Raw genomic sequence first — 25,858 nt, forward strand, 5'->3', positions numbered from 1 at the left:
TCACAGTATACAGCTATAATCACCTGCCATATAATTACACGCACATGCACACACACACACACCATATCAGAGTAGTTATGGACAAGTAGAATCAAGGCAAAGGAAGGCTCTCTACTCAGACTGCTGTTATTTAATTTTTGAAAATTATGATATAGGAAATTATTCAGATGTTTGCTGATGATGAAAAACTGGGTAGAACAATATTTAATAAAATATGATGTAGAGATCTTGCATGATGACTTAAATATACTAACAGTATAATCAGAGGGGGATGGTTATTAGTTTAATTGGACAAACTATAAAGTTATGCATTTTGAGAAGAAAGCATTACCAGCTATGTATAGTTCGCCCACCGTCTGTAGATCTCTCCTTGGCATTTTGCCAAGAATAGTCGATTCATGCTGAAGGGGAGAAAGAAATGAAGGATGTACGAATTGGTCGCCAACATGTGAAATCACGCACTTTCTTGTCTGTCGCTGTACTAGTACTAGCTTGATTTTTGTTGTCACTTTTTTGCATTATTTTTTTATTATTAATTTGTATGATGGATCCAGTACAGTCAACAAGTTCTGTTGTTAAACGTTTCACTAGCTCTTGCAAAAGAATATTGAATAATGTGCTGACATTCTGTGAAAAAGAATCATCTCCTTGTTCCCCTTTCTCAAGTCATAAAACGTGCAAGTGCAATTGCGGGCGTATCGGAATTGACTGTTAAAAGAATTCGTAGGGAATCAAAAGGTGGAGGTAAGCCAAAAAATAAATCTCCTAAAAAAAGCATCAGAGTAAAGAAAACCATCAAAATTGTAGCTTTGAATGATTTTGATGTAGACGTTATAAGAACTATTCGCGAATTTTACGTGGTCGAGAAAAGAGTGCCAGCTATTCCAAAATTGATTCCTGTGCTTAAAGAAAAAATTAATTTTCCTTGGAAAAGAGAAACTTTAAGGAAAATACTTCATGAAATCGGATTTTGTTTTAAAAAGTCCCAGAATAAAAGGAAACTTATCATGGAGCGAAGTGACATTGTTTTATCTAGAACGCAGCATTTGAGAGCAATAAGACATTTCAGGGAGGAGAAAAAAATCGATTCTTTATCTAGATGAAACTTGGATTGATAGTAATTTAACTTATGGAAAATGTTGGCAGTCTAAAGAAGAATGTGGAGTACTACAAACCAGAAATGCCTCGCGGCACATAATAATTTTGTATGCAGGTGGAGAAATGGGTTTTTTTTACCGAATTCAAACTTACTATACAAAGCCAATTCAACTACTGGAGATTACCATGGGCAAATGAATTTTACGATCTTTGAAAAGTGGGCAGAAGAAAAACTGATTCCAAACCTTCCTAAAAATGCTGTTGTTATAATTGATAACGCTTCATATCACTCTATTCAATTAAACAAGATTCCAAATTGGTCTAATAAGAAGCAAGTTCTTATGGATTGGCTCTCTGCAAATAACATTTCTCATTCCCCAGATATGTGAAAAATTGAATCGCTTAATTTGGTCAAAAGAAACTCGCCCACAACTAAACTATTTAAATTTGACACGATGTTCAAAGAGCATGGTGTCGAATTTAAATAGTTTAGTTGTGGGCACCAATTTTCTATATGGTCTCTAACACGAGGTCAAGTCATGTTTTTTTAGGATTTTGGTAATTTTTTTCTGAGGTGCCTTGGATGTAGGGAATGGTAATGGATTTAGAGTAATCCTTGTGATGAAGGGGGGGATTGTGGTTTATTGGTTTCAATATTTGACTAGTGTGTCTAGGAAAGGGAGGCTGTTGTTTTCCTCTTTTTCCAGGGTAAACTTGATTCTGGGGTGTTGGTTGTTTAAGTGTGTTAAGAAGGAGAGGAGTGTTTCAGAGCCATGTAGCCAAATAGCGAACACATCATCAACATAGCAAAGCCATATGGTTGGTTTTTGTGGAGCAGAGGCTAAGGCTTTTTCTTCAAAGGTCTCCATAAAGAAATTGGCCAAGGGTGTGGAGAGTGGTGAACCCATGGCTGTCCCCTCTATTTGTTTGTAAAATTTTCCCTGCCAAACGAAATAGCCTGAGTTCATTGTGAACTGAAATAGGGCTGAGATTCGGGATAAAATTTAGCTCGGATTAGCTCTAAAGTTTCCTTGAGTGGGACATTTGTGAATAAGGAGGAGACGTCAAAGCTGACCATTATGTCAGTATGTTGGAGTGTAAGGTTTTCTATGCTGGCTTTGAAGTGGGCTGAGTTTTTTTATGTGTGATGGTGTGTTGCCAGTATAATAGTGTGTGAGCTCTTTGGCCAAATGTTTAGCTAATATGTATGTGGCGGAATCAGTGCCATCCGCTATGGGACGTAATGGCACATATTCTTTATGTATTTTTGGGAGTCCATAAATACTGGGGGGGGGGGGGTATAGAGTTAAACGGCTTTAATCTGTTGGTAACTTCTACAGGCCAAGAAGTGACTTTCTTAAGGAGCCTGTGAAGTTTCTAGTTTGTGAGTTGGTGGGATTGTATTTGATAGGGAGGTAAGTAGCCCAATCTAATAGAAGAGCATTAAGCTTACCTGTGTAGTCCTTTTGGTTAAGTACTACAGCTGCATTTCCCTTATCCGCTTTGGTGATAAGTAATTCTTTATTATTCCTCATTTCCTGCAGAGCTTTATATTCCTTGTTGGATATGTAGGCTTTTGGTGGTCTTGCTTTGGAGAAGACACAAGCTACATCCAGTCTTACACTGTTGGTGATTTGATGTGGAAGGTGGCGGATTCCGTATTCAATCTGGATCATAATATCCTCACTAGGTATTTTTCTGGCTATTTAGCTTTGACGTCTCCTCCTTATTCAGAAATGTCCCACTCAAGGAAACTTTAGAGCTAATCCAAGCTAAATTTTCTCCCGATATCTCAGCCCTATTTCAGTTCACAATGAACTTAGTCTATTTTGTTTGGCAGGGAAAATTCTACAAACAAATAGAGAGGACAGCCATGGGTTTACCACTCTCCACACCCTTGGCCAATTTCTTTATGGAGACCTTTGAAGAAAAAGCCTTAGCCTCTGCCCCATAAAAACCAACCATATGGCTTCGCTACGTTGATGATGTGTTCGCTATTTGGCCACATGGCTCTGAAACACTCCTCTCCTTTTTAACACACTTAAACAACCAACACCCCAGAATCAAGTTCACCCTGGAAAAAGAGGAAAACAACAGCCTCCCTTTCCAAGACACACTAGTCACCCGCCAGCCTGATGGAACCTTGGTTTTCTCAGTTTATAGAAAACCCACCCATACAGGCAGATACATTCACCAACAATCCCCCCCCCCCTCAAAACAATATGGAGTGGTGAAAACGCTATACAACAGGGCTAAACTAATTATCTAATTTATTAACTAATTATTTTTTAACTAATTATTTAAAAACTAATTTTGGAAAAAATTACCAAAATCTTAAAAAAACATGACCTGACCTCCTGTTACAGGCCATACAGAAAATTGGCATCCCTTATTCACTCCACTAAAGACCAACCACTTCCTCCTAGACCTACCTACCTACCTGGCGTATACCAGGCCCCTTGCAGCTGTAAACTGTCTTGCTTTGGCCAAATAGGCAGGACAGCAAATATAAGAATTTTGGAACCAAGCACTACATCCGTTTTCACAAGTACAGCCATTCTGGTCTTGCAGACCAAGCTCTGGATACACGCCACAGAATACAGTGGAAGAAAGCTACAGTCAGTAATACACCGTAGCAAATACAAATTCGAAAGACTATTTATGGAATCAGCCTCAGCCCTAAGAAACTCTCTAAATCTCAACAAATTTGGTTGTATGCAACTGCCCCAAATTTGGGAGGCTTATATCAGGCAGACCTTCAGTCCAACAGCCAAGAACACTTACTTAGCCCGCTAGAGGGCACCATCAGGACTTTTAGGAGAACAATAGCTTCATCTCTTCATTCTCAGTTACTGTGTTGTAGTTCCTACGGGCACATGCCTTTTTTTGTAAGTTTCTTTTGACGATGGCAACGTGACATTGCCGAAATATTGGAAACATTTATTAAAGTGTAATTTAATTTATATTCGTATCTACGTTGTTCAATTCCTTAAATAATTTAATAATGTATAACCAATGCATAAGCCTGTCTACGAGAATTAACATCTTCCATGCACTGCTAAAATCTCTTCCCTCCAAATTCTTATGCTATGGCAGTGCTCTAAGCTTACTCCTCAGTTTGTCTATAATTCCATATTTCTCTTGACCACACCATTATGCAATTTCTGTTGTTTTATTCTTTCCTCATTTTGAAAAATTACACCAATACCTGTCTAGTAAATTTATAAGTCTTGATCATATTACCCTCCACTTCTCCTATTTACCAGGTTCTGCAATTTATGCTCTTTCTCAATCAACTCTTATAACTTACCTCAGCCCTGATATTATCTTAGCCTGTCCTTAATTATTTCTAAGTTTTCATATCACCATGAAAACTAGATAGCCAGATGTACATTCAGCAATCACTGTGTAGTTTGATCAAAGCCTTATTTTTATTTTTTTATTTTTTATGTATAGACCTATAAGCACATAAGTGCAGTGTATGCAATGCAAGTTAGAAATGAGAAAAAAGTTTATTGTTTTTTTTTTGAAGACTTGTAGGTTGTAGTAGTTTGGGTATACTTCATGAGGAAGGCTGTTCCAGAGGACAGATGACATACATGGGATAAAAGAGGAAGAGAAGAAGCAGGTTTTGTGTGTTTGCAGTTGCACTGAAAAAGGATGCTAAGCAGCTTCTGCTCTTCTATTAACAGGTGCAACAGAAAGTGGAGAAAAAATGGATGCCAGTTCAGTGGAGCAGCAACTATTGAAGTACTTAAGAGTAGACATAGTGCATGCTGAAACATTGCATTTGTGGGACAGAGTTAAAGTGAGTGTGTAAGAGAAAGATCATCTCGGAGCCAAACCACACTCCTCTGGATAGCATCAAGCATTTTAAGGAGGTTTAGATGCACCCCACTGAATGTGTCAACAGCATTCTAAGGATGGGCAAATTTGGGATTTACGTAGGGTCAATAGCAGAGGTGGGTGTAAAATAGCCTAGTTTCTTAGAGGCTGAGGAATTTATTGATATAATGTGGTTGTGCCAGAAAAGGCTGGGGGTAATGTCAGCTGAAGGAGGGGGGGGGGGAGAGAGAGATCTGATCTGGTCTGTGATGTCTCCATTGTTAAGGATAAAGGAAAGTGACCTGAGATGCCTTTTGTGAAAGAAAAGTTGGGATTGCATTTTGGGGGCATTGAGTGTGACCAAGTTATCCTTTCCCCATTGAAGAATGGTATAGAGATCAGTGTTTAAGGCACTGTTGTATGTGATCTTGATATTAGGTGTCTGAGAACCACAAGTTTGTCAAAGGAGTAGGATGAATGGAGTGTGCTGTCATTGGCAGACCTGTGGAAAGGATTGGTGGCAACCAAGAAGAGATCATTTAAGTACAGAAGAAAGTCTTATAACTTATAGGTTATAGAATGGAGTCCTGAGGCCATCCTGCAATGGTGGCAAAGCTCAAAGAAAGAGTGCCATCTACCATGACATTCAGTAAATAATCAGAGAGAAAACTGGCTACCCAATTACAAATGATGACAATTTGTGTAGCAGGCCTGGATTGTTAGCACAGTCAAAAGTCTTGAAATGTCATAAGTGACAGTACATTTCTCCAAACCTTTCCATGTTATGTCTATGAAAAGGCAGGGGAGAAACACATAGGTTAAGAGGTCAGCCATAGTTCCTGAATGGCAGAATCCATACTGGTGGTTGCCGATTAAGTGGTGGATCTGTAAGGAGTATAGAAATTGACTATTGAAAACTTTCTCCATTATTCTGAATAGGATTGTGGCGACTGCAGTTGGCTGAGAGTTTGATGGTAGACTTCTATCTCTCTCTGTTTTGGAAAAGGCTAGATGTATGATTGCTTTAACACTGGGATAAGCACAAGCTAAATATAAAGATTATAGAAACAACACAGGTTAGGTGTTAACACTGGAGCACAATGTTTGAGTACAGTTGGATAGATGTGATCAGGAGTAGTTTTCTGATGTCGTTTTGCAGAAAAACTACAGGAAAAATACCCTACTACCAAACTCTAATTCCAGTATTGGTAGGAGGCAATTTGCCTTGATCATGAGAAGCAGAAATTGCTATAAGCAATAACCAAAAGCAAAAAACTATCAGGCATTCAGATAGGTAGACCCTATCTGAATGCCTGATTGTGCTTTTTTGCTCTTTCAATACTCTTGATCTCTTTTTGATCAGTTCTCCTTCCAGATCCACCATAGAGGTTGCCTCTCCTCTTGGTAACTTAGACCATAATCTTGTATGTGTTTTCTCTCTCACAGAACACTCTTCCTCAAACAACTGCTGACTGTCCTTTGGCCTTGTCCTAAAACTGTCCTTTGTCCTTGTCCTAGTTTTTTACTCCTTACTTTCCATGGTCTTGCTATTGGTGACAACCCAAACACTTGTTTTGAGCATGTCACAGAAATTATCCACAATGGCAAGAAGGTCTTCATCCCCCTCCCATTCTACCCTAAATCCTTATCCAATTTCCAAGCCCTAGTTCAAAAGAGAAAGAGAGATACAGAGAGAGAGAGAGAGAGAGAGAGAGAGAGAAAAAAAAATGGAAATGCAGGCAATCAAAAGTTTAAAACCTTTAAAGACCTTAGCAAGGGAGACCAGAATGCACAGCTTTTGGATTGGAGACAAATTTTTTGCTTCATCTGCTGATGACTGTTTTGCATTTGCTGCAGGCATATATAAAGCTGGAGTTCTTGATGTGAGCTACTTGCAGTAAGCTGAATTTTTTCTTCAACTGCTTTGTTGATGATGATGATTAAACCGTTCAGTTGTGTCCGACCCTTGGTACTTTGTAGGCAAGTGTTTCTTGCCACAAAGTGTTCTGGTGATATTCTTTTTTACTGGATAGTCCACCACAGCTTTCTGCAACCCTCTCTATTTTTATCCGGGCTTGAGACTGGCATATAGCTGATAAATCAGACACATGGCTGGGCAGTAAGTATTCGTGGCTGTAATCAGTGTGTGTGTGTGTGTGTGTGTGTGTTCATAGGGCCGATTTGCCTGTTCTAGGAGATGAAAAACCCAAGTTCCAGGTGGGAAAAAACCCTACCTCCATAGATGTACAATCTGCATTAGGTGACTTCTTATAGCAGACTTCTGCATCTCATTCAGCTTGACCAGTGGTGACAAAATGGGAGTCAGTCAGAATAGTGGTGTTAAGGTTGCCTAGGAAGATGACCTCACTATCTGGATAGCAGGACAGCAGATGGCTGAGCTTCATGGAGAAGAAGGTGAAGAGATCTGAGTGGTTATCAGAGTTCGGAGAGTAGTAAATGCAGCAAATGAATGTTACCAAATGGGGGCAAGGAAAACTTGAGCCAAAGGAAGACAAAGAGATAGGAGATTCTGAGTTATACAAGACAGCAATTACATCCATGCCTATTTGTCAACAACCTCCAACTGAAGGCAAGTTAGACAGCCTGAAATAAAGGGAGCAGGATTTCTTCTTCCTGGAATCTTTGTTTTTTTTATACCACAAAACAGGCAAGGTGACTAGAAGAATACATGGAAATAATAATGGCTTCATAGCCTAAACTGTTTTGGCCACAATTCCAAACAACCAAACAATTCTTACCATTGCAACAATATTTAGGGGTTATCTTCACAATCTTTGCAATATACCCTTACCAATTCTCTATTGACTATTACGCCAAGATCTCTTACTTCTTCACTTCTTCTCATATAGTACCCCCCCACCCCCAATACAGTATGAAGACTTCCATTTCTATTCCAATGTACGAAACTTTACATTTAGCTATACTGAACTAAAATATCACCTATCTGCCTGCGCTATAATTGAGTAACATCAATAACTGATAATTTTACCTAGTTTACTTTCCCTCATTAACAAACTATTTATAATATCATTTATATTATTAAGATTTAGGACCTGGAGTCATAAGACTCATCATGGGAGGAACATCTCGGACAACACAGTCTGTCATGCTGTTGTTATGTGCCATCCAGTTGTTTTCGACTTTGGTGATCCTGTAAACAAAGGCTCTCCATTCCACTCAGCCTCTTGTCCTTTCTTTCAGTAATTGTAAGTTCAAGATGGTAAGTTCTTTTATGTTGTCTTCCAACTCTTTTGTGATCTTCCTCTTCTTCTCATTGCCTCAATCTTCCCCAACATAACTGCCTTCTTCAATGATTCATCAGCTCACATAATATGATATAATATCAGTCTCTCATACTCCTCCTTAAACTCATTCATCACTTGTGTTCTCACTCCCCTATTAGGAAATACATGCCACAGTACCACCCCCTCCCTCCATGTAAAAAAGCCATTCCTCTCTTGTTCACCACTTCTGTTCATAACTTCTGTGGATGTCCTTTTGTTTTTGCTCCTTCTCCTTGTTCTATTATATGAAAGAACTCCCCAGCATCAACACTGTAACTACCTCTTAGAAGTTTAAATGTCTCAATCATATCTCCTCTCCTCCTTCTATTTACCTAACTTTGTAGTCTGCATATCCTCAGTCCATCCTCATATCTACCATTATACAGTTCTAACATTGTTTTTATTATCCACCTTTGCACCCTTTCCAAGGTTAATTTATCACCTTCAAATCCAAGTGACTAGATCTGAGCATGATAATCCAGATATATCTAATCAGGACTTTATACAATTGGATCTAATCAGATTGAAATCTACTCATTGAAAGACAGTGGATCTACCATTCAGCCATCTGGAGACTTCATTTGTCATCTTCTTTTAAGCAAAACTCCATATACACTTGTTTCACATTTTTTTCTCAGCCACCCCTCTATATAATCCACTAATCTATCTAATCTCAAATGTCACAGTTTATGTACTAATTTGCCATTGAGAAATCTGTCAAATGCTTTTGAAAAATCAGAAATATCACAGTATACCACAAATTTCCCTTATCAACTTCTGACGATATTCTGTCTGTTATAAAATATAATTTCCAGCTGGTTGGCTCAAATATAAAATTACTGCCTGACCAACCTAACCATAACTAAATATCAGGTCAAAACAATAAAGGTTACTCAAAAAAGTAACTTCTTGGCTTCCTGAAATTACCAAAAATTTTAAACCCATCAATTACTGTTTCCCTCCAACTCCCAGATATGACTCCATGGAGGTCAGATGTTAATAATAATAATAATAATATGGAATACCTAAAATCCACAAATCTAATAATTCTTTCAAACTGATAGTGGATATACTACTGATTCCTTCTCTAATAGATTACCCAAGCAATTAACAAAATCTCTTATTTCCCTCACTGTCCATAACTCATCTTACATTAAAAATTCTACCTATTTTCAAACTTCTATCAAAAATGTAATTTTAAATAATTCTGACATCACTTCTTTCTTCACCAATGGATATCATACAACTGATGCTTCAACAGAAAGAAAATCACTAGAAAAGATGTATGATTTATACACACCCTCTGAGTTATATACGGGCATGTGTTTTCTTGTGTATGACTCACCTCTAGTACTGTATCAAATTCTTCAGTTACACTACTGAATAAAGGAATTTAATGTAGGTGCTCACTAATGCTCGATCACCAGCCACACGCAACAAGAAGGAGATAGCAAAGGTTGGTTGATCGGTAGAACCTCTGCTACTAATGGCTCGTAAAAAGTTAAGTAAGTTTGAGGGTGGTTAGTAGTTAGAAGGGGGTTATTCGTTAGATATGTTGGCACATTCTCCCTCGATGAGTCTTTGGACTCCCTGGAGGTGTCACATGATAATAATAATATTATTGACATGCAGAAGCAAAGAAGCTATGATTCCCCTGTAGGCTTTGATCAGGCAGCATATGGACTACTTTGTACAGATATGGTTTTCTGGTTTTCAGAGGGATATATTGGAGAATATCTATGGAATGTAAGGTACAAGGAAAGACTGAAGGAATGCAACTTACAAAGCCTTGTGAATAGAAGAAGGGGGGGACATGATTGAGACATAAATTGGTGAGGGGTTATTAAATGATTAACATGGAAAAGATATTTCATAGAGTAGAGGGAGACAAGGGTAGAACTAGAAGCCATCTCTGAATCTGTATAAGGAGGATGTGTGAGCAGTGGAGTGAGAAGAAGGTTCTTTGCATGGAGAGTGATTGGTGATTGGAATACACTGCCTGAAAATGTGGTGAGTGGGTTCAAGGCACAATTCGATGATATCAGATATGTTTGGAGGTCAGATATTAATAATCATCATAATAATAACAACAACAACTAAAAATCACTTTCACATAAATTTTATCAACATCTGTGGCATAAATGATGTATACTAGAACTTACAGACATCTACCATATTTGATGATGATTAGTTTCCTTTCATCCATACGGATGGTAGGAGCAGCTATGCTACCATACTAGGGAAGTGACTATGAGCAAGGTGGTTTCCTGTTGCCTTCCTTGCCATACTATATCCTACTGCTGTATTCTGTATGTTCACGGGTCTGGTTTGCCTGTTTGTGGGACGAAAAACCCCAGGATAAACTGGGGAAAAAATCCTACTGCCCAAGACCGGCTAACTTGGCTATGGCTGAGGAAGATCCTTCAGTTCCTCACGTATCTGATGGGAATCAAACCTAGGGCCACTAGGCTAGCCGTGCGGACCTCCTACCACATTTACTCGAATATAACTCGCACATTTTTCCTCAAAATTAAAGTTAAAAAATCATAGAGCAAGTTGAAGGGATTTTTGGAAACTAAAGTTTTTCAGGAAAAATCTAAATTGACGTTTATAATTAAATCCTCAGTATTCATTATAATTGCTCACATAGTGCAATTATAAATTATATCTCTTTCAACTAAAGGTGAGTTAGTCAGTCTCATATGGAGAAAGAGGGTATTTTCACCAGGAAACTCAGGTGTTTTGTCCCTCAGACAAAATACACTTAATCCCTCATTAAGTGGGCTCAACCTGTCTTATGTATAGGAGAACAAAGCAGGGAAACCCTTACAAATGAATAAATAAATTGCTCATGTTAATAATAAAATGAATGCATTTAAATTTAAATTATCAACATTATTTACACGATCAGCTGCTCATTTTCATCACACGATATATTTGAATCTTTTAGCGATAATGCTTCTGTAATTAAATTAAAACAAACAGTTTCATTATTGTTTGTCCTTTTATCATTTCAGAATCATAACACTATGATTTCAAAAAACTGAAAATAGGTATGACTTACCAAGAATCTTCTATTCACTATCGCTATTTCTGGTCTTTAGGGCAGTTTCCTCGTGTGCACTTTCAATCTGCCCAAATAGCATCATCTTCTTTCCCCTCCAGAACATTAGAGATGTTGGTTTTTAAAAAACTCTTGGCAATTATTTCTGGTGAATTCATGTCCCAAGCTGTCAAAATCCAGTTGCACAACAGTCTGGTCTGGTCTCTTAATCTTCTCTTCCACAGCCAGGTTGTAGCTGCTGGCTACCATTCACTCCACGTAGAATTTTCATCATAGTCCTTGAATGGTTTTTTGACCAATACATCCAAGGGCTGTGGACAAGATGTAAAACCACCAGGAATAATGGTCACATCGGTCTTCACATCCAAAAATTGTTTACTATTTCTGCCACAACAACATTCTATTTCTTAAAGTTTTAAACTTTTTTCGTGTGTGAGGTATATGCAAAATTTTTTAATTTAATTTTTCATAATGTAAAATCAGGGTGAGAGATATATGTGAGGGAGAGTTATATTCGAGTAAATATGATATACCAGACCTATTCTTGACCAACACCCAAACTGTAGCTATAAACACTTCAGCCTACCTTCGCAATTCCTTTCACCACAAAGGTGGCACTGTCCCTTTGTGAGATTGGATGCCAAATTTAGAATCCTCTGCTTTTGACTTCCTCTGGCTTAAGGTTTCTTGCCCTATTCAGTTACATTCTTTTGCTGTATTTATCTTTCTCTGAATTCTAAAGACTACTTCATCTTCTTTTCCCTGAAACTAAACTTTCTGCAATTCAGCAATTCAAATAGTGAAATCATCTTCCTAGATGATCTTAACGTCTACAACTTCAAACTGCTTCCCTTTTCTAACAACACTAAGGTGGACAAGGTACAGAAATCATGTTGGAGGCTTAATTCAATGAAACAGCACTAGTAAAGGATTAAAAAATATTATTTAATTCCTCCAATATTTCATCTCAGTCAAAGAGACATTTTCAGGAAGTACAGCATAAGACTAGTAACACACACACACACAAAGGCAACAAAAACTATGTGAAGCACATGAAAGACTAGTTAGGATGCAGTATTTTGTCCACAAGTTTCATGTAATTTTGTGTTGCAAGATGTAGAAGTATTTGCAATAAACATTGAACCAAATGCAAATCATACATCTACGAATTTCATATATCTGATAATCCTCTTAACTAGCACATTAGTGATCAGATTTATTAACCAGTTCTTCCAGATATACCACAGAGATCACCTCTCCTCTCCATAGCTCAGATCCCAATCTTGTGCAAGTTTCCTCCCTCACAGAATGCCTTCCCTATGGCCACCTCCCCAACCCTCATCTACCAAGTGGGGTGACCTCCAGAATTTCTACTCCTCCTATCCATGGTCTGACTGAAGCAGCAGTCTGACCATGAATCATCTGATCCAAACGCATGTTTTGAAAGAGTCAGAGAAATTATCCTCAATGGCATGAAGGCTGTTATTCCCCATTCCATCAAAAATATTTCCCTACTTTTAAGGCCACAGTTTAACAAAAGGCAAACCAAACCATTTGAAGAACCCTAGGCTTCATATTCAGTCTACAACTGAAGTGTACAATAGATGAAAATAGCCATCAGAAAATTAAAATCTGACTTCATAAATGCCAACAACAGAACCTTTGCTTTGTTCAAATAAAAGTTCTCTTTTTGTTCCTTGCAAAAATCAATGGCAACTTAGTAAATAATAATATTTTTTGGTTTACCGATCAAGTGTTGATCAATTGATCAAAACCAATAGAATCTATTAGTAAACTACTAAGATCTCCAAAAGACAACCATCCTTTCTACAAATATGCTGGAGTTTATAATATTCCATGCTCATGTGGCTCTAGTTACATCGGACAGACTTCGAGAAGCTTCGAAATCAGGAAAAAGGAGCACATTGGCTATGTCAAAAACAACAGACAGGACATTTCTGGCCTATCGTCTCATTTCTCTACAACTAACCATGTCATCGAGTGGGACAAAAGCTGTTCCCCTTACATAGAGGAAGATTACCATTCAAGAATTTTCAAAGAGGCAGCCACAGTCGCCCGTTCTACTGTCAACCTTAACAGAAATCAAGGCCTAATACTCCCAGAGATATGGAAAACCCTAATCAGAACCTTAAAAACAGAAGAAATGAACTTTAATACAAACTACAGAAAGTTCCTCAGCAACAGCTAGCTGATCTTGTACACGCGATACATGTTTCACTCATGTTCGATACTATTTTATTTGTAATTATTCTAGTCAGTGTTTTACAGTTATTCTTGTCAGTTTGCAGTTACGCATAATTGTGAGATTGTTTAAACCTCTATGTAAGCCCTGAAGATGCCAACAGATAAGTGTGGCGAAACTAGTTGGTTCAGTTAATAAAATTGATCAACACTTGATCGGTAAACCAAAAAATATCATTATTTACTAATTTATGATCAATTAAATAACCTTCATGATCAATGGCAACTTGTTCTCACCTGTGCTTCCATCTCAGGAGAAATTATGTCAAGACTGACCTCATGACATCATTACTCTTCCAATTCTTGCATAGATGACCAAGGCAAATTGCCTCCATTTTCAATGAAAAGACATCAGAAAAATGCTAAATAACTTGGGTCACTAAAAAGTAATCCAGTAATGATGGCATCTCTCTCCAAGAGTACTCAATCATCATTTTCCAGAACAAATACCTCCCCTATACCATCTCTACAATCATTTATGCTCAGCTGCCACTTATTCCAAAGTGTGTAAGCAAATACATTTTGAGATAAGTGTGAAACACTTGAGAAAGAGGTATTGTGATAGGATGCCATGTTGCATACCTATCTGTTTGGCAAATTGTTTACAAATTGGGTCATCCTAGGTCAACAATCAGTGATACCATACTGAGATAGAAGCACAGGGAGTCAAATGCAAGTGCTACCTGTAGTGGACAAGCCACCACACTCACAGAATGTGACTGTAGGGTGCTACAAAGGATAATATGTAAAAACTGCCATTCGTCAGCCGACAACTTGAATCTGGAGTTCCAGGCATTGAATGGAACATGAATCTGTACAAAATCATTCAGAACTTAGGCTCCCAACATGAGTTTCCATGGTACGACCACAATATGCAAGCCCACATTACCTGACCCAACATGCGTTGGTTGTCTTCAGGGGTGCAAAGAGCATGTACAGTAGGATGTGGAAACTTGGAAAGCTGTGTTATGGATCGACGAATCACACTATCTATCCTTTGCTCAGTATAGGGTGTAGCAACAAATCACATTATACCCTCTACCAAGCAGATGGATGGGTGTGGATGTGGGGGATGCCTGGTGAACATCTCCTATCAGAGTGCCTAACCCCACTATGAAATTTGGAGGTGGTAATGTAATGGTATGATCCTGTTTTTTCTGGTTTGGTCTTGGACCTCTGTTAATGGTGCGATGAACACTGAACTCCAAGAGGTATCTGAACATTCTGGACAATGCAATGCTTTCTGCTTTGTACAGAACTGATGATTGTCTCTTTCAGCAGGCTGCTGCAACTGCATAGTGTATGGACATGAACATCACCACACTTCATTAGCCTCCACAGAGCCCTGATCTCAACTCTACTTAACATCTGTGGAATGAACTGGAGTGTCAGGTAAGGTCAAGGGACATCACTCCAGAACAGTCCAGGACCTCATTACATGCCCACAGGAAGAATGGGCCAAAATTCCCATTGCTCGCTCTCGTACACTTGTGAAAAGTATGTCCCCGCAGGATTGCTGCAGTCATCGCAGTGAAAGGAGGTCCTACATCTTATTAAGGCAGATGCCATGGCTTTTTTGACTCACTATTGTGCCTGTTGACATCTTTCCAAGCAGTATATACATACACTGGATTTTGCTAGTTTCCTGGCTAAGTAATAATTAGGCTGTCAATTCCTTCAACACAGTGATACATTATTTTTATGTATTTTGGAAAGGCAGTAAATTCTCATGGTGCACACATAGTGCAATAACAACTTTTTAACAGTTTCTGTTGGCAATGTGCTTACTAACTTAAGCCTTTTTTTTTTTTTTTTTTTTTAATGCATTCTGTTAGATTACAGTTCACAGACTGGTATGTGTTTGTCAAATATTGGTTCATTTTTCCATGTAAGCCTGTTCAGTTAAGAACAATGGTAGCATTACCTTTGGTAATAACAGTATTTTTATTGGTTTACAGAAACCCAATGTTTGGCTAAGATATGTTGACAACATATTTGTCATTTGGCCCTGCAGCTGCCGAACTTTAAACAATTTCATCAACAACACAGATGCATTCAATTCATCACTGAAATCAAAAACAATAACACACTTCCTTTTCTGGATTCCCTTTTTATACATCTTCCTTTAGGCTATCTAGCCTTCACTGTTTATTGCAAACCAACACATATGGGTCAATACATACACAAAGACTCATGCCACCATCCTACACAAATATTTGGTGTAATTAGCACCCTCAAAAACAGAGCCCTAATAATTTGCTCTTGCTCTGAAAAATCAATTTGAAATAAGCAAAATGTTTATAAAAAATGGCAACAAGAAAACAATCCATAGAATTTTTCACAAAAATACAATCAAAAATAACAAAAATTATAATACAGTCATAGCTATCCCTTATATAGAGGGAATATCTGAAAGTATAGACAATAAACTGCAAAAATACAATATTAAGACTACTTTTTAAACCACCAATGAAAATAAAAAGTATACTTAGCTCTTCTACAGATTTATTCCTTCCCTTGCCTATCCACGTGTATACCAGATCCATCTACCCTACACAGAGGAAACAGGAAATACAATCCCAAAATGAAGAGAAGAACAGAAACCACGCGTCAAGTTATCCATCAACCCAATCTAAACAAAAATGATGGCTTAAAAGTCCCAAGGATTTCTGTGGCTCATCTATAATTCACATAGCATTCTTTTTTTGGATGCTATGTGAATTATAGATGAGCCACAGTTTTTCAAGTTTTTTCAGTTTTTACCAGACAGAATAGAAACTTACTTCGATAATGATCCAGTGGCGCTCAGCCAACAAACAGAACTTAAAACTATAACTCGTCTCCGTCCTCCACACACACACACACACACACACACCTGAAGTCAGGCTAAGTTCAAAGCAGTTATACTTAGTCCAGTGTAGTGTACCAATGTAGCTTATGATCCAGTGTGTGTGTGACTGAGGATGACCTTGATATAAAGTCTGAAATATCAAATTTTATTTTAACCTAATTAAAGCAAGTTCTCTAATACTGTAGTGTGTCTCTATTATTATGAATAATTGTGGAGACACACTACTATATTAGAAAACTTACTATAATCAGGTAAAAATAAAATTTGATATATCAAGGTCATCCTCAGTCACACACACACAAACACACACACACACACACTGGATCATAAGCTACATTGGTACAGTACACTGGACTAAGTATAACTGCTTTGGTCAACTTTTAACCTTAGCCTGACCTCACATGTGTTTATAGTTTTAAGTTCAGTTCTGTTCCAGTACCGTTTTTTTTTTTCTCCCTCACAAAAAAGATCTCAGCTGCTCAACTACCCTTATCTTCAGTAATACATAAATCATCATACAGGATCAGATGTCACTCCTTAGACTGGCATCTGTGTTTAAGCTATCCTAGCTTAAGAGTGCAATTTGAATGACAGATGATCTCCCCCCCCACACACACACACTTCAACCTCTATCTCATAGATGAACTGTTTTTAGTCCATCTTTTCTGCAAGTACTTCTATGGACCCTGCCTGCTCCACTGAACTAGCAACCATTATTCCTCAACTTTCTGTTGGCCCTGTTAAAACAAGAGCAGCAGCTGCCCAATATCCCTTTTCAATACAACTACAAACCCACTTACTCTGCTTCTCTTCATCATCTTCTTCTATTCCATCTATCTTTCTCTTGTGAAACAGCCTTCCTTATCAAATGTTCCCCAATAACCACAACCTCCAACTGTTCAAAAAAAATCAACAAATTTTTACTTTCTCAATCATCACTTGTACCCTCCATACAGCATCAATGTGCTATAGGTTCTTCTACCTCTCATATATGGGGATAAACAAAAAACACTCATGTGAAACTTAGAAGTCAATTTAAATCATCTTGAAGGGACTTGAATATTCCCTTATCAATCCTGTGAATACCATTAACAATAAGTTGAACAACACTGGTCCAAAAAACAGAATACTATGACATGCCGTACATTATCTTCCTTTTCTAAGAGACATTGTTTTTTTATATACAACTTGCTGGTATCTATCAGAAAATTAGTCAATCTCCTATGCATCTGACTTACCTATTATCCATCTCCATATTACTCAAATGGATGCCAATTTGCCATGAGGCAATTATAAGAAGTCCAAAAATATCAACATATATGAGTCTCCCTTATTATTGTTGTTGTTGTTGTTATTATTATTATTATGTCATTATTATTATATGACACCTTGAAGGAGTTCTTTGAAGGAAACAAGACCTGCCTTCATTTTATAAATCCATGTGGTCATGATCAAGAATTCTGTGCATAATGATGCAATCCAGTATTCTAGTCATAACCAAACTATCGAATACTTAAGCCACACCTGCAGTTATAGAGAATGGTCTATAATTGAAACCATTTGGCTTAACACCATTCTTGTTCAGTGGGACTGTTTTTCTTTTCTTCCACTCCTTTCACATCCTCACTATTGTAATATTACTTATTAACTCCCCAACCGGCCACGATGTCTATAGATGTTCAGCTAAATCTGGATACGAAGCTCTAACACCCATTGAATAATATGGATAAGAAGTGCAATTTGGTGTCACTATTTCATCCATATCGGTCGGTAGGGAGGTTAAACAACCATGTAAAAGACACAGTCATCTCTTCTGCACATTCTTTTAAAACTGTATTCTGAAAAAACTTATGCTTTTTTATTTTTTTCTATTTAGTGCTCTATAAGTCTGAAGTGATATATTTAAACTGTAGCAGCTCATGAACAAAGGAGTTTATGCAGTGGTGTGCTGGAGCCAGTATGTGCAAGCAGATTGTTAAATTTTCAAGAATTCTGCAAGCTAGCTGTGAAACTGACAGGGAGTATAAACTGTAGAGTGACACAAACTTCACAATGTCAGTTTGGGTGATAAGCTTTATATGATGACATGGAAAATTCAGCCAGGTGTGCTTATTTCTGGACCCTTTATGCCTCCTTCTCCCTACCCTTCTGTAGGTGAGAGCCTGTGTAGGGATTATCTCCATTAGCAATTTTTTAGGAATATTATTTTTCAATGAACAATGCTTGATTTTGGAGATAATGTCATTAACTTCAAAATGACTTTTGAAGATAATGATATCCCCATGCTCAACATTTGTCAAAGATTTCGCATTTTTAGAATTTTTCTAAACCTAATAAAGCCATTACCCTAAAAAGAATTTGCCCAGGCAAAAAAGTGGATGTTTGCTGATAATATAATTTGTTTATGTTTCAGTGGGTTTTGATTCATGCAAAGGAAAAACACAGTTGTTTTTTTTTAGTGAGTTGGTGGTTGTTAAAATTTTACCAGCATACCTCTGGGTGTATGGCTAGTTTGTCAATCTGATTTCCTAACACACATTATTTTGCACATTTACAGAAATTTGTATAAAGCAGTAAAAGTACCTGGGGAGTGGTTTTTTCCAGTTCTGATAGGGTACTTCTATATGACACAAGATCTGATGGATGAGAGTCATTGCCTTCAAAGTATACACATTTTTGAGAAACCTGAGAATTATGCAATTCATTAGACACTGCTATTATGTATAGCTAGAATTGAGTAAGACTGAATAAATAAATGAATGAATTCCTTTACAAAAATTATGAATGTGTTATATAAAGTAAATTATATCTAAAAACTGAAATGTAGTTAATATTGAAATTTTTTACGCCTAATGCAAAGAAGAAAGTCACAACCATATAATAATTAGAATTAAATGAAAAAGAAGAGCCAAAATTATTTCAGCTTGGCAATGAATCTTATTAAATAATTGAAAATAAATATTCATTTATTTTGTATATCACACAGACCAACAATGAATGTTTGTGTTCGAAGTTTAAATGTTCTGAAAGTAATCAATAGTTACAAAGGTACATAATCTTCTACACCTAAAAGACAGAGCCTCTGAACAGTTGAAATACCTGCCTTTTATTTATTTATTTATTTTTTTTTTTTTTAAAGATTTCACAACTGGCTTGACAGTACTGGTTCAGTCTGCTAGATTTCTTCAGAGACAAAGGGAGGAATCCACATACACTTCTTGCAACAGATGATGCTGGAAAAATTCTAGTTTCTGTAAGTGAACTATCAGCCATCAGCATGCAAAATTATTCAAGTTTCAAAGCACAAGCAATGTTTGTCTCTCACTGAATGTAAAGCAATTAGATATTTGTGGTATATATATATGAATGAAACTAATCAGCTATTCCACAATATTTGTAAAATGAATAGATCAGTAAACTGTTTTGTTTATTGTTTAATGTATGTTTATTATTTTGCCCACACCTTTTTAAAACCACAAAGGTTATTTCCAGGTTAGGTTCATACTACGAGTATCATTTAAGTATCTCTGGTTTCTCTAAAATACATTTATTCACCTTGAAAACCATACTAATTTTCCTCAAAACATTAAGACTCATATTATTCACTTATCTTTATCTCCAAAATAAGACAAGAGAAATTGTAATGCAAAATAAACAATATTTAAGAGACACTTGTGCCATAAAGTTTCTTCAATTCATACAAAAAACACAAGGAACTAAATAAATAATATTAATTCCCTGTTTGCGTTCTACCTTGTAATTAACTATTGTTGCCACTGATGATGGCTTGTAACAATCTAGGATGAAATATATGGCTTTTAAATAAATATTATTTATTATTTCCTTGTGTCTTCATGTGAACAGACACTTTCTCTCCCACACACCCATCCAATTAAATTTCATTTCAGGAATTAAAGAAAATTCAGCATCTTGCACTGGAACTTCCTTTCTCCAAACTTTTGAGCTATTGTTATCCCTCACAATAAAAATTATATTTGAGGCCTTCTAGATTATCTTCTGATGGTCATACATCATTTGAAAGAAATGAATACTTTCAGATAAATTTATTGGTCTCCGAATACATTACTGTAACTCTCTCTTCTGTCAAAATAGCAACCTGTAAACACATTACCAAGCCATAACAAAACAATTTCGAGGCCTTCTATTTAGATCATCTTCTTGTGGCTGCACAATAATTGAAAGAAATTGAATTAAGTTGAAGCATTTAAGCTCTTTTCTTTGTTATTATTACATTATTATGATCAATATTTTCTAATTCTCCAGAGAATCAAAAGACTCAAAGAAAAGCCAAAGTCCCAACTACAATACCTATCATGCCTTGCCTTGCCTTGAAAATATTCAGTATTGTTTACTACCCACTACTCTGGTAATGCATTCCATTCATTTATACAAAAAATCTCATTTCACTTCCTTACTCACATAACCTTTGTACAGTTTCCATGGGTGACCTCGTTTGCTCTCATCACTAATTATCCTGTGTAATAATTCCACAGTATCTATCTGATAGGCTCCTCTCATGAATTTTGAACAGAGAATATGCTTATACAGTGATTTTCTTGGATTTTGCATAAGCATTTGACTGAGTACCGCATGATAAACTACTGTTGAAATTGAGCAGGATGGGGATTGATAGTCATACAAGGCTGGTTGACTAAGAGCAGCCAGCGAGTTGTGTATGGAGTCCAGTGTTCAGTAAAAGGAAGGAGATAAGTGTGACACTACAGGGTTCTGTTCTGTGATTGCTGTTGTTTAGTTTATATGTCAATAATATAGTTCAGGGGTGAGAGGAAAAATTCATTTGTTTGCTGATGATGCTACATGTGACTATATGTGACTGGATAGCATGTCAGCCTGTGTGTTAAGTGAATGTGCAAGAAAATTGGTAGTGCCACTAAGTCTCAGCTCTGGCAAGGTTCCAGATAGTTCCATTACATAAAGGTGGCTCCAAGATAGAAGTAACAAATTACAGTCCAATTAATATGTTAGGAGTGGTAGTTCAAGTACTGAAAAAGTTGGTTCAAGTTAAATCCAGCAATGGATGGATGGGAATAAAGTACTCTATGGTGGGTAGCATAGAGTATTTTAAGTTGCATAACAAAGTTCTGTAGGAGTGTGGTTAGTAAGAGTATGAGGATCTAGATTTTTTGCTTTCAGAGTGTGAGTGACATACACTTCTATATCTGATTCTCATTTTCTACTCTGCTATTTAGATCTCAAACAAGGAGTAACTTTTCCTTTTTATTTGCATCAGATCAATTCTCTAATGGCTTAAAAAATTCCTCTATTTCTTCCTTAGTGGACCCTCCTATTGATATTTTGTCAACAGTGAATAATGTGAAAATTATCTTCAGATGTGTTTATATAACTCCATATCTATATAATTGATCTAACTCTGGAGAGTTGAACCAGGTGACCTTTTGCTTTACGACCTATATTGTGTAACTACTGTCAATACTTTCAACTGACTATTGATAATGCACAAATATAAATTATGTGCATCACTACTTACAGCACTGAGTCGTGACCTTCTGTTCTGATTAAAGCTGAATCAGAAGCTAGACTATACTTGATTGTTTACATCTTATTACATCTGCTGTCATTTCTGCTCTTCAAATTCTGAAAATCTACCCTCTTTGACCTTTATTCTTAAAGCTCAATTTTCTACATTCTTGATGAAGCCATTTTCCTTCATGACTTCACTGTCTACAACTCTAACTAGTTTCATTTTATCCGACTGCGCTGACTAAGATGGAAGCAATAACATGGATGTATTTGCTGTATGCAATGATCTAATACTAATCATCTGTCTACCAATCAAATACAAGATAACCCTCTTGTAACTCTTTATCATTTTTTTTTTTTTTAACCAGTTCTCCTAAGTATATTGGTTTTCAGTAACTTAGATCATAATTTTCTGCTGGTTTCCTTTCTTTTCTTAAATAAATAATGCCCTCTCCTCAATTATCTTTTTTGAGTTACAATGGTGTTATTATTTGTTCGTGACTTGATACTGATCTCCATCATTTTTTTTTAACGTGCATCCCATCCATTAAAGGTTGGAAAGTTATAGTGTACTATAGCTTTCACTAATGCACTACAGGTTGAATTTTTTTTTTTTTTCTGTATAAGTCTTAGGTGGCATCAGGCACTCTGTATGCTCCCATTACATGGCCAGAGATTATTCCACTTTCCTGATTTAAACACTTGCTCAGATCTATAGTTTCAGAAATTAATCTTGCTAAAATGAAGGCCTTAATTTCCCCACTTCATTAAAATTTCCTGCCCAGTATCCAAGCCTTGACTTCTAATAACTGCATAAAGGCAGGCAACAATTCAAAGTCTGCCTTAGAAAGGGGTGAAATGTAGAAAACTTGCTTCTTGCATAAATAGTTCATTGCAAATACAATTAAAGCTAAATTTCTGTTTAATCTATGATTCCATTACCCCTCCCCCCCAAATCCAGATGGCACCGCCATGATGACACCAAAAGATAAAGATAACCTTCTGGCATCTGTATACAGAACCAAGGAAAATCATCTCCTATTATACCAGAAACAGTGTGTTACATGCCACTTGTAATCATTTTCCAGAAAATTTAGAGGTTTTCGCCAAGATATCAGAGTCCTCTAAGCCCAAAGCAAAACACTTCAACTGTACTCAAAAGTTGTGATCTGGAAAACTAAAAATAGTCTTATCATTGTTATACACTTTAATACTCAGCTGATATCTAGTCACAGCAATAAAACAAGTCTATGTTCGGTCCACTCCAAAAAAAAAAAAAAAAAAATTGTTGCCTTCACTTCTATCCTTTCTAACATAATGGAGAAGATCATTAACAGTGAACTACTTCATCATCCAGAGGCAGAGACTCACCAGTTTATTCATTTATTTTATTTTATTTTTTTATGTAAATCCCATCCATGAAAGGCTGGAAACCTACAGCACTTTAGTACTGTGAATGGCCAAGGGTTAGATAATCAAAGAACCTAGCTCTAGAGACCAAACATGGAACTTTGTCAAGCCACTTCAAAAAGATATCAAAACGTCTTCTGGTTATAATGGTAACACAGACTGCACTTAAAATCTGAACTCTAGAAACATTAGTCTTTTATCATCTGTACACACTTTTATACTCAGCTGACACTATTGAACAGCATTAAACAAATAACTAATGCTTTGCATGGAAGTAAACAAAGGGCATCAGAATTTGTGATAGCTATAGGCACAAATAACTGGTAAAAAAAAAAAGAAAAAGAAAAAAAGAATATGAATAATGATTTTAGGAAGTTGTTGTGGGAGGTAATGCGAAATACTGTTGTTGGAAAATTGGTTAGTGTGTTGCCCAGATATGATAATGTCAGAAATAGAAAGATTTTTCCAGAAACACAGGAACGTTAAAAGAGGAGTTAAAAGATTATTAAGTACTGGATTAACAGTACTTAATAATAGTAGCGTAACTGCATTAACTGAGTGGAAGTTGAAAATAGTAGACTGTGAAAATTTTGAATCTGTTTGGTGTGAAGCTGAAATTAACAGAATAGTATATCAAACAGTATGTTACCATAGGCCTGGTGAATGTAGAGAAATAATAGTGAAATGTTTAAGCAAATTGGTTAGACATGTACAAAGGTGAACCTGATGGGAGATATTAATAATAGGAAAGGGGATTGGAAGGAAGAGTTGTGCATGAGAAAAGAAGAGTGAATCTGTTAAATTTCTGAGCTAGAATATCATAAGTAGCATGGGATGCAACTCAAGGCTTTAGAGTGTTGGATTTATAATATTCTCAAAGGGTGTGACTGTTAATGCAGTATCAACATTGCCACCAGTTGGGGAGACAATCAAGAAGTACTGGTCTGGAAAGTGATAAAATAGGAAAAGGTTACTATTAAAAAGGGACATATGTGGAATTATATGGTAAGTGATTATGAGAACCTCCGCCAACTAGCATCAGTACCCTGGATTAATTAGCTGTGCAGAAAAGATGTTGTGATATAAGGAGGAATATGGTATAAGCAATGCATAACTGCATACTAAGAGAATAAATATGGTAAGAGTGAAATGGATGTATGCTGAAACCAATCAAGCAGTGTTGGATAAGAAAGTTATAGGGGTACAAGTTGGTAGTGATCAAATGCATGAAAATTATAAAGTGCAGGGTAGAAAAGTGAGAAGCATTGTAAAGATCCTTTACCTGATTGCTGGCCAGCAGTCAGGTAAAGGATAATTCAAGGGAATGCTATATGACAAGCAACAGGAAGAATAATTATGGCAGGATTACATCAATAGCAAAATGACCAAAAAAGAGCATGTTATCAGTGTATATCAGATGGTGTAAATGATGCTGCACAACATGTAGAAGAGGAGACAAATATTAGGAGAATTAGAAGTGAAAGAATTTGAGATTGCACAAAGAAACTAACTATGCCCTTGACCTGGTGATTTAATTAAAGTCTTGCAGTGAAAAATTTCTAAAAAAATTTTAGAAAAAAAAATTTCTAAATAGTGGAAAGAAAGCAAAAGAGTACCACATAGCAAACATGGTTCTAGGACAAAATGTTATAATTATAGACTAGTCTGATGTCAAGGTATTGGTGAGGTTGGTTAGGAATAAAATACAGGATTGGGCTGACGAATATAGGATTCTTTATGTTGATCAGTATGAATTTGTAAAGAACAGTTCTTGTTTTAGCAATCTACTTGTATTTTATAATAAGGTGATGAATATGTTGGATAAGGGAGATTCATATACAGTGATATTCTTGCAAAAGTATTTGATAGATTACCTCATGAGAGATTGCTGCAAAAGCTGCAGGATAGGAAAGGATAATAGACTAGCTAGATGGATTGAAGACTGGCTTGCTGCACAAGACCAGCAAGATGTGTATATCATGGAGCAGTGTTTAAAAAAAGGAAAGTAACCAGTTGTGTGCTCTAGGGTATTGTTCTTGGGCCTCTGCTGTTTAATTTATTTGTTAATAACATTTCATGTGGACTGAATGGTGATTTTCAATTGTCTGTTGATGATGCAAGTTGGGGAAAATTATAAGCAGCACTTCTGCTTAATAGTCTATTCAGATCTTCTTGAAGATTTGAATAGACTATCGAGAAGATAGTCTCGATAGTCTATTAGCTTGAACAAATGATCGGGATAGGAATTTTCATATTAATAAGTGCAAGGTGTTGCATTTTGGAATACATAGATATAAATCTGTATACTATATTGACAGAACTATGCTTTAGAAGGCATATGAGATCTGGGGTGATGGTTGACAGTGGACCGAGGTTAAAAGGCTACATTGCAAGTGTTGCAATGTAGCCTTTTCAATACTAAACAAACTATTTTATAAAAATATGTTTTATTAACTTGCTTATATTTCATTGAATTTCAATCTGCATCATCAGAGCACAACACTGCATGTATATGAGACA

At 36.6% G+C, this 25,858-nt stretch overlaps 1 protein-coding gene across 1 annotated transcript in view; it reads right to left on the minus strand.

The window, feature by feature from the left end:
• Positions 1–25,858, minus strand: part of LOC150107629 (neprilysin-1-like) — a 221,563-nt gene that overhangs the window by 175,125 nt on the left and 20,580 nt on the right. The window contains exon 3 of the mRNA XM_090392143.1: positions 18,989–19,090. Within this exon, the coding sequence (XP_090248269.1) occupies positions 18,989–19,090 (102 nt within the window). The remainder of the gene's footprint in view (positions 1–18,988; positions 19,091–25,858) is intronic.

This window comes from Typopeltis vanoorti, chromosome 4, assembly GCF_054136105.1.
Source record: "Typopeltis vanoorti isolate ZY-2024b chromosome 4, IOZ_Tvanoo_1.0, whole genome shotgun sequence".
Lineage (NCBI taxonomy): Eukaryota > Metazoa > Arthropoda > Arachnida > Uropygi > Thelyphonidae > Typopeltis > Typopeltis vanoorti.